At 48.5% G+C, this 12,829-nt stretch overlaps 1 protein-coding gene across 3 annotated transcripts in view; it reads left to right on the plus strand.

The window, feature by feature from the left end:
* The window catches only part of TMEM184B (transmembrane protein 184B), a 42,593-nt gene extending 30,148 nt beyond the window's left edge, over window positions 1-12,445 (plus strand). For 2 of the 3 annotated variants that reach the window (XM_025211328.1, XM_025211329.1), the window contains exons 6-10: window positions 5,161-5,252; window positions 5,598-5,767; window positions 6,505-6,699; window positions 7,639-7,662; window positions 8,832-12,445. In XM_025211328.1, coding sequence (XP_025067113.1) covers window positions 5,161-5,252; window positions 5,598-5,767; window positions 6,505-6,699; window positions 7,639-7,662; window positions 8,832-9,073 — 723 coding nt within the window. In that variant the 3' untranslated portion in view covers window positions 9,074-12,445. The remainder of the gene's footprint in view (window positions 1-5,160; window positions 5,253-5,597; window positions 5,768-6,504; window positions 6,700-7,638; window positions 7,663-8,831) is intronic. The other variant, XM_006029856.3, reaches the window with a different exon arrangement.
* Window positions 12,446-12,829: the final 384 nt, after the last annotated feature.

Genomic DNA, 12,829 nt, shown 5'->3' on the forward strand with positions numbered 1-12,829 from the left:
GGTGTAGATCCTATGAGGTAACACCTTGAGAGGCTAGACATCCACAAATCAGCCAGCCCAGATGGAATGCACCCAAGAGTGCTAAAGGAACTGGTTGACATCATAGTGCAGCCAATGCCAAGGATATTAGAGAACTCATGGCACTCCAGCAAGGTGCCTGGTAATTGGAAGAGGGCCAATGGTGTCTCTCTTCAAGAAAGAAGAGAGACACCTGGTCACAAAATCCTTGGACGCAGGTGTCGCGGTGGATGTAGTCTTTCTGGACTTTAGGAAGGCCTTTGACACTGTTTCTCACCCCATTCTTATTAAAAAATTAGGAGAGTGTGGCGTCGATGCCTACACAGTCAGATGGGTCGCCAATTGGCGGAGGGCCGCACCCAGAGAGTGGTGGTGGACGGGTCATTTCCAACCTGGAGGGATGTGGGCAGTGGGGTCCCCCAGAGCTCGGTCCTTGGGCCTGCACTGTTCAACATCTTCATCAGTGACTTGGACGAGAGGGTGAAAAGCACCTTGTTCAAATTCGCAGATGACACTAAGATGTGGGGAGAAGTGGGCACACTAGAAGGGAGGGACAGGCTGCAATTGGATCTGGACAGGTTACAGGGGTGGGCGGATGAGAATAAGATGGGATTCAATACTGACAAGTGCAGAGTACTGCACCTAGGGAGAAAGAAGCAGCTGCATACCTACAGGCTGGGGAACTCCCCTCTCATCAGCACGGAGGCAGAAAAGGATCTTGGAGTCATTATAGACTCCAAGATGAACATGGGTCGCCAATGTGGGGACGCAGTCAGGAAGGCCAACCGCACCTTGTCATGCATCCACAGATGCATCTCAAGCAGGTCCAAGGAGCTGATCCTCCCTCTCTATGCGACACTGGTCAGGCCACAGTTGGAGTACTGCATCCAGTTCTGGGCGCCGCACTTCAGGAGGGATGTGGACAACATGGAGAGGGTCCAGAGGAGGGCCACTCGCATGATCAGGGGTCAGCAGGGCAGGCCCTATGAGGAGAGGCTAAGGGACCTAAATCTGTTCAGCCTCCACAAGAGAAGGCTGAGAGGGGATCTGGTGGCTGTGTATAAACTGGCCAAGGGAGACCAGCAGGCAATGGGAAAGTCCCTGTTCCCCCCAGCAGTACTGGGAGTAACAAGGAATAATGGCCATAAGTTGACTGAGAGTAGAATCAGGCTAGATATCAGGAGGCACTACTTCACAGTCAGGGCGGCTAGGATCTGGAACCAACTTCCAAGGGAAGTGGTGCTCGCTTCTACCCTGGGGGTCTTCAGAAAGAGGCTAGATAGACACCTTGCCAGAGTCGTTTGACCCCATCTTTCTTTCCTGCCCATGGCAGGGGGCCGGACTTGATGATCTGCGCAGGTCCCTTGCAACCCTAGCAACTATGAAGGGAGGAAGGAAGATCTGGAGACCTACAGGCCAATCAGTTTGACCTCAATCCCTGGAGAGATCTTGGAAAAAATTGTCAAGGAAGCCATAAACAACAGGCTAACAGAAGGCAACGTCTTGAGATATAGCCAACATGGCTTCGTTGTGAGTAGGTCTTGCCTGACCAATCTCATTTCCTTCTATGACCAGGTGATGCATCACCTGGACAAAGAAGTGGTGGACATCATATTTCTGGATTTCAAGAAAGCCTTTGTCCTGGTATCCTATGATATCGTCCTGGAAAAATTAGGGAACTGTGGTCTCGACAATCTCATGGTCCGATGGCTGGGGAACTGGCTCTGTGGATGGACCCAGAGAGTGATAGTCAATGAAACCAAATCAACATAGCACATGGTGACCAGTGGCGTTCTCCAGGGCTCTGTTCTCAGACCTGTACTCTTCAATGAATTTATAAACAAATCTGAACTCTGGTGTCAGAAGCGGACTGGCTAAGTTCACTGATGACGCCAAACTATGGGGGAGTGTGGTCACCCTAGAGGATAGGATGGCGATCCAGGCTGACCTTGACAGGCTTACAAGATGGGCGGTGTAGTGGACCAGTAGGGAGCACTCCTGCTCTGAGCCACCCACCTCACTGCAGCCATCCCCTACCAGGATCCGAGTGCCTCCCTGGGGCGCCCCACGTTAGGCTGACCCCCTTCTCAGAGCACACACTCAAGCCTGGGGGTACCACTGCCACCACCCAGGGGATCTGGTCTGTCTTTGGCCATGTGCCCCCTGGGGTATACAGGCCTTGTAGACCTTGAGGGGGTTTAACCCACTGCAAAAACTTGGGGTGCTTCCTTTAGCTTGAAGCACAAAAAGTAGCCTCCCTTAGTCAGCTGGACCAAGGGGGCATAAAGGCATGCCTCTCCCAACAAGTCTACCATGCTTGGTAGTGAACTTCATTGGTTACAGAAGGAAGGCTTTGGGAAGGGTGCAGGATAAAGAAGTATTACATAATAACCTTAGAGCAAACAGTATGGCTAGTAGCCTGTGATCAAGCATCTACTTTACAGCAAGCTATATATCTAGATAGGTTTCAACAGTTTACACACTTCAGCATCTTGAGAGAGAGCTGCAGATGTTGAACTGCTGTGTGTGTCTTCATCATGGCTGCTGCCCTTCCTCCTGGGCAGTGTTGGCTTATATAGCCCTTTTGACATCATCTACCTGATCCAATCCCAGCCAGGTGTAGTTGGGCACCAGCCAACCAGTTTAAAAAGCATCATCGGTCAGCCCCTAGAGTGACATCTTTTGAACCACTGCCATGAGGTCAAAGCTAACACAATAGAGACTAGGTTCATTCCCCCTGTACCTGCCTGAGGTCACGTAGTAGCTGTAACCCCAGGCAACCAAATTGACAGGCAGGTGAGGAGACAATGGCAAGGACACCTAAAGAAGGGTCTGGGAAGATGCTGGGGTGGCATTCTTCCACAGGCGGATCAAAACCTGATGGCATTCAACACTGAGAAATTCAAGGTGCTCCACCTCAGGAGAAAAAACCCACACCACACTTATAGGCTCGGCAGTGCTACACTTGCTTGCACCACGACTGAACGAGACTCAGGGGTCATAATTGACCACAAGATAAACATGAGCCACCAATGCAACGCTGCAGCTGGCAAAGCAAACAAAACTCTGGCTTGCATCTACTGATGCATCTCAAGCAAGACTTAGGAAGTCATCCTCCCACTTTACTTGGCCTTGGTGAGGCCACAGCTGGAATACTGTATCTAATTCTGGACTCCACAATTCAGAAAGGATGTGGAGAAACTTGAGAGAGTCCAGAGGAGAACCACGTGCATGATCAGAGGACAAGAGAACAGTCCTTATGAAAGGAGTCTGAGAGCCATGGGACTCTTCAGCCTGAAAAAGCGTAGGCTCAGGAGTGACTTGGTGGCAGCCTGTAAGTACATACAGGGTGTGCATCAGGAACTGAGAGAACATCTGTTCACCAGGGCACCCCACATGAAGACAAGGTCCAATGGTCACAAACTCTGGGAAGACCATTGTAGGCTGGACATAAGGAAAAACTTCTTTTCTGTCTGAGTCCCCAGAGCTTGGAATAGACACCCCCCAAAGGTGGTGCAAGCACCTACTCTGGGTCCTTTCAGAAAGCACTTGGATGCCTATCTTGCTAGGGTCATCTGACCCCAGCTGACTTCCTGCACCTTGAGCAGGGGGCTGGACCCAGTGATCTTGCAAGGTCCCTTTCAGCCCTAATGTCTATGAAATCTATGACACTTGGATGTGCGTGTCATAGAGACCTGGCTGGAGAGTTGTCTTCCCTGGGATGGCATTGCTCAGAGGTTCTTTCCCCTAAATCGTGTCTAGTGACCCTTCTGTCTGGGTCATGTGCCATTGGTGCACTTCCCATATTTCGTAATGCTTTGCTTCTCAGGAAATGCCTAAAAATAAAAGTTTGTGGCTTGGGTTGCAGGGAAATGGTTAAACAGTCCCTGAATGGGAAGGAGAGGAAGCTCAGAGGCGTTGTTTACCAATTTGCTTGACCTTTTTCTGTTTGCATCTTTGCAGTGACTCACCAACTGGCTTGTGTTGGGGGTTTTTAATCTCCTTGTGAAGTCTTATGACCACCAGCAAATTGCATCGTATCAAAAACAATATTCCTCTTTATCTTGGCTTCCTTTCCCTCTATGCAGCCCTTCTTAAATGACCACAGGTCAGCACCAAGCAGAACCTTTCTGCTTAAGGGAAACTCCAGTGGCATGTCTAGGGTCTTTACCCTCTCCCACTGCTGAACTGGAACTTCACCTCCTTCTCCTTTGTCTCTGGAAACATAAATCATTCTTAGAGATGTCACTCTTGGTGTGGAGGTGCTAAGGAGCATTGCTCTGTATCTATTGACAGAGCAGACAGAACTGATATCAAATCCCTTGGTGCCTTGATGATGATTCTCCCTCCCAGACTGAGTCTAATGTTCATGTAGGTGAAATCAGAATGGATCTAACCTGTTTAGGCATGTTGACAGTTCTAGTGGTATATGATGTTGCCATCAGATGTTTCTATTTGCTGACATCCTCTCTAAATTGCATAGCTGTTCCCTCATTTCTTTCCTCTAAGGGGATTGCCCACATGGTTAGCACATGACATGAGTCCTGTTGCCATCCCACCCTTCCCCAGGACGCTGCTCAATATTTTTTTTTGTTTGTGATTTAAAGTCATGTATTCAGATTGAGTCATGGTGTTAAGGGTCTTCTGTGCAGCACATAGATGCGTGTTTTATCTGATCAAGTGTTTCTTGGTGTTTTCTATTGGATTAACCCATAGAGTGTTTGGCTGCAAATAAAGGCCAGAATTTAAAACACAGAGTGGGTCACTTTACCTCTGTTACAACCCAGCCTGTGAGCTAACTTTATAAGTGAGCAACCTCTTGCAACAACCCAGACGTCACAGGCTTCATTGCTCTGATGGGCAGCGAAGTGTGTACATATGCACTCTCTGACTCTTTCACCTTATGCTCTGAGCTCTGCAAGTCCCAAGAGCAGATGATTAATGAATGAATGGCAGGAGCTGTGTTGTGGTTAGGCCTGGAATACCCCTCCCCTCCCAGATAAACTGCCCTGAGGGCAACTGAAATGGGCAGTATTGGCTGTTTATGGATTTAAGCCAACGTGTGTAGTATTATGCATGTCGTGTACCGTGTGGATGCTTTCACATATGCTCCCTCTCACCTCCTCCCTCTCATTCCCCTAGGCCACTCTGCAGTTCTGTGTGGTGAAGCCCCTCATGGCAATCAGCACTGTCATCCTCCAGGTCTTTGGCAAGTACCGGGATGGTGACTTTGAGTAAGCAAACTAGATCATTATGAGATGTCTCTGTTGCACATGCCTGACGTTCTTTTCTTCTGTGAAGGAAAGAGTCTGGCTTCACTAGAGTCTATTTAATTATTTGGGGCCATGGGAAAGGGTGAGAGGGCACGCATGGGGAGAAAGGGCTTTTGGGATCAGAGCGGGTGTATGAAAGGAAGGGAAGCAGGAAAGGATGGATGGAGTGGAAAGGAGCTCCAGGAGAGCAGAGCTAGTTGGTGGGTGGACAGGTAGGGATATAGGAGGGGAGAGGAACCTTGTCCCAGGTAAAGGACTAAAGGAGATGTCTGAACTTCTGAGAGTTCATATTTGCTTTTGCTCCAGTGTCACCAGTGGCTACCTCTACGTGACGATCATCTACAACATCTCAGTCAGCCTGGCGCTATATGCCCTCTTTCTCTTCTACTTTGCCACACGCGAGTTGCTCAGCCCCTACAGCCCAGTTCTCAAGTTCTTCATGGTCAAGTCCGTCATCTTTCTGTCCTTTTGGCAAGGTGAGGTGCTCCCCCCTTTCCCTGGATAAGAGGTTGAGCAACCACCAGATCTCCTTTTTGGGGGGGTCTTGTATCATAACCTTGTTTCCCTGTTGGTTCTGGGGCTCATCAACTTAGAAACACACTTTGCACAGCCACCAAAATCCTATAGGTCCAGGGTTAGCCCATATATACATAAGGAAATACTGTTTCAGAACAGGCTAATGGTTTACTTAGTTCTTTATCTTGATTCAGCATTGGCCACAGTATCCAGAGAAAGCTTGAAAAGTCATAATTCACCTACCCCCAACTTGGAAAGAAATTCCTTCCTGGCTCCAGCTGGTCACCAGCTCATACTCTGAAGCAGGAGGATTTATTTTTCCTTTTAATATAATCTAGCTAGTGAGCATTTCTCAAGAAATGTCTAATCCCTTTTTACCCTTTCTGAATTTAGGAATATTCTGCAGCAGCAAGTTCCACAGTTCATTTATGAGTAATGTTTAGGAGAAAGGTCCACATTGAAATGCTGCTGGTGCTTACATTTGTTGTTTTATAAATTCACAACATGTCTCCTGCTCTTGTGCTACCAAGACAGGGTGAGGGGGAGCATCTTGCTGGCTTCCTTGGCACAAGTCCCTAAGTTAAACGAGTTTCCTGCCAGTGCGCTGGCACAGACAGCTGGCCTCTGCTGCTCTGTAGGGCAGTATGAGGTCAGCCTTTAATTTTCTTTGTTTGCTTGGCCTTGTCACCTCGCTCAGGCATGCTGCTGGCTATTCTGGAGAAGTGCGGCGCCATCCCCAAGATCCACTCAGCCAACGTGTCTGTGGGTGAGGGCACTGTAGCTGCCGGCTACCAGGACTTCATCATCTGCGTGGAGATGTTCTTTGCAGCCCTTGCTCTGCGCCATGCCTTCACTTACAAGGTCTATGCAGACAAGCGCCTTGATGCACAAGGTAAAGTAGACCGTGGCTCAGCAGGGTGCATGTTTGCTTGGCAGTGAGAGGGGTGGGCATCAGTATCCCTAAGTGATGTTCTCTCCTTGGTGATGTTTGCACAGACCTAATGTGCGAGGGCCCCACAGAACAGAACCTTGTCTCATTTCTAGTGTTCCCTTTTCAGTTTCCCAGTTCTCAACCCATGACAGCTCATTGCAGACTTCAGAGCTGTGAGACCAGCCTCCTACTGGAGGACAGTGTATTGTCTTCCTTCCTGTGTAACTGCAGGGGAACTCCACCAGGTCAGGTTGTGTAACTGGTACGAGAGACAGAGGCCTGAGCCAGCTCCTGTTTAACACTCAGGGATGACAGTGCAAGGCTTTGTCAGTGCACTGGGTGTGAGGGAGGGGGATCTTCAAGTAGTGGCACTGTGAAGGCTGAGAAGGCCAGAGAACCAGCCTCTGGCCAGAGGAGAAGGAATCAGCAGAGAGTTGTGAGAGCTGGCTTGGATGGAGCATGTTGCCTTGTGTTCAGCCTATGTGTTTCCCTTTCTTTCCAGATAATGGGATGAGGTTTCCTGCCTGCTAGGGGTGGGGGTTTGTGTCACATGCAGACAGTAGGCTCAGGTATTCTTGAAGATTACGAAGCATCTACTCCATCCCAGCCAGCCTCACAGCTCTGGAGGGGCCAGGCCGTTTCAACATGAGGAGAGGTGTTGGGGTGGAAATCAAATAATGGATTCCTGCCCTCTTGCATGACATGCTGTTGCTGTAGAGGCTGCAGGGGCTAAACGGATGGATAAATTGTTAACCAGCACCAGGGGATGTTGTGGTGGTGGGGCTGAGAATAACTTGCTTGCTCAGCCTATTATTTCCCGTCTTTCTATCTCTCTCTCCCTTTTTTCCCCTCCCTCTCTCTCTTTCTCTCCCTTGCTTTGGCCACTGGTTTCTGATGCAGCTGTTCCATCATACGGGCCGTACGGTAGGTGCAGAGCTCTCTGTGTGATTGTTCCATCTGCTCCAAACTGGGATGTCCTTCAGTTTTGCTTCCCATCCCTCCCCTCACCAGTATCCTGCCCCTTCCCTACGGAGAACTACCCGGCAGATTCTCACTGTCCTTCTTTGTGTGTAAATACCTGTCCATCCTTAATGCAGATGCCTGAGGACCCCTGTATTGTAGGATGCAGTGGCTTGAGCAAGTCCTCATTGGTGGGTGGTGGCATGATGTCATGGGATGCCTCTGGCAAGGCTGACTAGCAGGCTGAGACTTTGGCCTGTAGTACTGATGCACTTAAGTTTTAGGGCTAGCTAAAACTGCAGAGCATGTTAACTGGAGCCAGAGAGCTGAAAGCAGTCAACCCTCCTATTTGAGACAGTGTCCCCCTGCCATTGTCAAGTGCAAGCAGCCTTTCCGGGCAATTCAGGGAGCTTGTCCTTTGGAGATGGGAGAGAATCTGGAAGCTCCTGCTGGGAGTGGTCCCCTGGCAGCTGGGAGGATGGGATTAGTAAAGTTCTAGGATGGGAAACAGGCACCCTCCCCTTGTGCTTGTCTTCTGTATCCTGCAGTTTCCCCACATCCCCCTGATCTGCCTGTGCTTCCCTCTGCCCTGTGTGTGCGGCACATGCCTCTGTCTTATCTGGAATGCTTCCTTTTGCCTCTGCCTCCTAGGTTTGTGTCTCCAGCCCTCTTGCCCTGCATCCCCTCTGAGTTCCCTTCAGAACTGAGGCCCTCAGTCTTGCAGCCAATTGCCTTTCAAATTAATGCAAAACTAAAAGCCACTCTGCATTCCTGGATCCTTCCTTTTGCTCACCAGTAGAATGAGGATGCAGGGAAGAGTAGTCAGCAGTTTGTGTTCATATCCCATTTTCACTATATGTCTCCAGTCTCCTGCTGAGGTGAAATTGCTCAGATAGTTGTGACTAGTCCTTTTCCAGTGGGTGAGAGCTTCCTCTCAGAAACCCCACCCCATTTTATGGCACTTTTTTGAAACCTACTTATGGTAGCCTGTGCTGGGAGGTTCTGGAGTGTCTAGAGTCAGGGGGTGGTGGTCACTGCATGAACATTTGCTTTTCCCTTCTCCCCTTCCTCCTTGCACTCAGTTCTGCAAGACTTTGCTGTTTCTCATTGGTCTCTTCCATTTTGCCCTCCAGGTCGCTGTGCCCCAATGAAGAGCATTTCCAGCAGCCTCAAGGAGACCATGAACCCTCATGACATTGTCCAGGACGCCATTCATAACTTCTCCCCTGCCTACCAGCAGTACACCCAGCAGTCGACACTGGAGCATGGACCACCATGGCGCAATGGTGGCCATGTCATCTCACGCTCCCACAGTGTCTCGGGCGGCCGTGACAATGAGAAGACACTGCTGCTGAGCTCTGACGATGAGTTCTAACAGGGGCCACCATCCCCAGTTGCTCCCTGAGGCTGATGAGGGATGATGGCCCCATCTGGTCTGGAATCTTTCTTTTTATTTATTGAACAAACAACACTAGTCATATCACTTCCTGGATGGTGCTCAATGCAGAAGCAGGCACTTCCCGTTAGCTTTTTGTGGGTCTAAACATCATGAGCAGGGGGAACGGGTGGCTGGGACTTCATTCTCACAAACCACTTTTCTAAAGCAAAAATCAACTGGAACAGGTTTTGTTTCACAAATGACTGTTTCAAACCAACAGACATGTATGGCAATGGGGAACAAAGCCCTAAGAAAGAGTGGACCATGTTTTCCATTTTTCCTTTTTTCCCCTTTTATGTGTGGGGGTGCAGGAAGTGAGGTCATAGCCTCCCACGCCCACTAAGCGCTATGGTACACAGAAATAGCCAAAAAAGTTTTCTTCCCAACTGAGCAGCTAAATTACTTACACTTCTTTCTCCATAGCAGTTGACATGAATGTAGCTGCTAGTTCCTTTTTCTCCTCTTTATCAGTACTGCTGTGCTAACCGCCCTGAACCCTTTGGGAAAGGCAGTCAAGAGACACCTGTAAGAATTCCTGAGAACCAGACCAAACCCTTGGTCTCTCTGCTACCATGTTCTCTGTCTGCCCGAGGCCATTGCCAGATGCTTCAGAAGTAAACACCTGTCCATCACCCCCTTGTGCACTGATTTATACAGTTTGATACTTGTGGGGAGGGGCGTGGGGGGAGCGGGAGATTTTCCTTCTGGCTCCAGCTGATGATCAGGTAAAGGGGCAGATACAAAGCATATTTTCCCTTTGTGGGCAAGGGGTTTTTATGGTTACCATAAATCTTTAGGATTCCCATGTCTCCTACATTGTAGAGTCAGAATTCCTCCTTAGTGTGTCCAGCTCCTGCTACTAATAAGACATAGGACTAGCCATGACCAGTAACTGAAGTACAATAGTTGTGGTTAGAAGTGTTTAAATATGATCGGTAGGCCATTGGTTCTTTGTTTCCTACTCCTCTCAGTTGGGGGAGACGGGGTATCAAAACACTTCAGCCCTAGATGCTATAGTACAAACACGCGTGCACCTTCTGATTCAGTTCCAGCACATGCACCATTTTCCCTTCCTCTTTTCTTATAGAAATCCCTCTTTCAGCCTTGCCATCCATTGATTTGCTTTGGGAACTGAAGGAGCATTGCTATAAGGAGGGGGTTTCCTGACAGAAACGTTCTGCTCCCTGCTTGCCCTCCTTTCTGTTGTTTGGGACCCAGCTGGGCCAGTCTGAAATGTTTACATGTTCTAGCCAATTTGTTTTACTCCTTTGTGGTTCCTCCATGATCTTCCAGAGTAGAGTTGCCATAATATGTGATATAGCCCCCACAGCAACTGACACAATAGAGACTAGAGCCAAAACCCATTGAAGTCTATGAGAGTTTTTCCCTTTGGCTTCAGTGGGCTTTGAATCTGGTGTTCAGCAGAATGAACACAAAAAGGACCCCCCGAAGAGCTGAAAATCTTGCCAGGCACCAAAAAATGCCTCTTGATGGTTTAAAGTTGGGATGCAGGGGGAACAAAGTGCCATAGATTGGTTGGACTTCTGCTACTGTTGTGACTATTTGTGCTCATATTAAAACTGCCCACAAAAAAAGGAACCAAAACAGGGAGGTGAACATGAAGCTGCTGCTTTCCTCCAGGCTGTGGGCCTCTCTTCATTCCTTTCCACCACTGCCACTGCATATGAAGCAGCCATTATGGTTTCAGGCCCCTTGGCTAGTTGTGGTCAGCAAGCACGTGCTGTCAGCGCACCCAGTCCCTCTGTTGGGGAGGCTTGAGGGGAAAAGCTGGGGCCTGACTGTGTTGCACGTGGCTTACCTTTCTCTTCTGTGCCTTAATTTTCACATAGACACATATGATCCCAACAGCAGCAGCAATGCCCCTGGAAATGACCTCAATCCAAAGTCCAGTTTGATTGGCAGCGAATAGATGCAGGCCAAGAGAGGGGCAGGCTTATTGAGAACAGAGTGCGTTTCTCTTGGGGATGTCAGCGCTGATGTGGTTTGCCCTCCATATTATGCTTTTGAGAATAAGCTGGAGGGAAGTGAATAGGTTTCTGGAACACAGCGGCCCAGGGGCCTGGGGGTGGTGTGGGGAACTCCCTGGGGGGCAGGAGGTCTGAAAGCAAATGTCTGTGGCTACCAGGACCGCCTGCACTGCAGTCCCATGCAATAGGTTATGATTTTTTTTTTTTTAATCAGTTACTACTTAACTTGAACTGAAACAAAAAACAATAATCAGACCTTTCACAGGCTTGGTGCAAAATTGTCTTTCCACACCTCCAAGCCATTTGGAACACAGACATGAAGTTCAAATGGGTCTCCCTTCCAGTGACCTTCACTTTGATCCACAAGCACCCCATGGTGCTCAGATTATTTATTTTATATTCACTCTTTTTTCAGAAGCAGAGGAGGCGGCAGTATAGACTCACCTCTGTTAAATTGGGGGTGTCCATTCCCTGTACTTCCAGCTGCAGCACTCCCCCACAACACCTTTCTTCCTGTTTAACTTATTTGTGGCAAACCTCCCTAATATTCCTCCATTGTGTTGGAGGGATGGAGGGAGGGGCTGAAGTTTGGAGTCCCTGGGGTTTCCCCGTTGACCCTAAAATATCCCAGCTTTGGGGAAGGATTTTTTTTTAAATTATTATTATTTTAAAATGTATGCTGCATATACTGTGCATAGGATCTGGATATTCTTGAAGCTTCCTGTATGTAGATGTTTAAAGCATAACCTTTTTGCACTGGTTACCTTCAAAGGAACCTGGTAGAAAGTAGAGTCCTACCTACCACAGCCAGCGCCATATACCTTTTTTAGCGCCATATGAAAACATCTCTGCTAAGCTTTCTGCTCTCTCTCAAGATGGGCAAGTGCCAGAACAATGACTGGTACAGTAGTCACTTTGGCTATTAAAAGTGCACATATGATAAAACTCAGAGCTTGAGATTTTGGCTACTGGGCCCTTTGATCATGCATATCCAACTCACAGTAGCCCAGGGCCATAAACAAAAGCCAGTCCCACCAATAGACCCCTGGTAGTTCTCTTCCCCTCTCCTTAATACCATGTAACATACCCGTGGAATTTGTTTATTATTTTTCCATGTAGAGTAGTTCTTTGTATATAAATGACTGAAAAAATGTATGATAAATAAGACAGAGTCACCTAGTTTTGTACCTATCGTGTATAACTGATGTGAGCTCAGCGACAAGCCGCTCTCTCTATTTTGGTCTTTGTGACGTTATACTCTGCAGAAACAAGCAAATACAATGACAAATAAAAATATATAGATAATATAGATTGTACTTCAACTGCCTCTGTGTGGTGGTATCTGGAATTTTATCTCCTTTTCCCCCTTTTGTTCCTTGCATTATGCTCATCTCTGTTCTTGACTCTCCACAGGGGCCAAAGCCATGCAGTAAGTCTTATTTCGTGAGGGTTGTCTGTAGCACACTTGGTGTCTCCTGAGACCACTGCCCACCAAGCAGCCAGCCCTGTCCACTCACTCCTGCTGTGCATACTGAAAAAATGTCATTTCATCACTACTAGAGATACCAGAGGCTCCCCGTGCCACACTCGAGAGCATAGGCAGTGGAAGGCTGGGGCTAACGGAGCTTGGCCCTCCCAAAACTTTTTGCGGCGTCCAGCAACAGCATCATCATCATGGCACCGCCATCCTGCAGCGCCTGGCACA

This window comes from Alligator sinensis, unplaced genomic scaffold, assembly GCF_000455745.1.
Source record: "Alligator sinensis unplaced genomic scaffold, ASM45574v1 scaffold215_2, whole genome shotgun sequence".
Lineage (NCBI taxonomy): Eukaryota > Metazoa > Chordata > Crocodylia > Alligatoridae > Alligator > Alligator sinensis.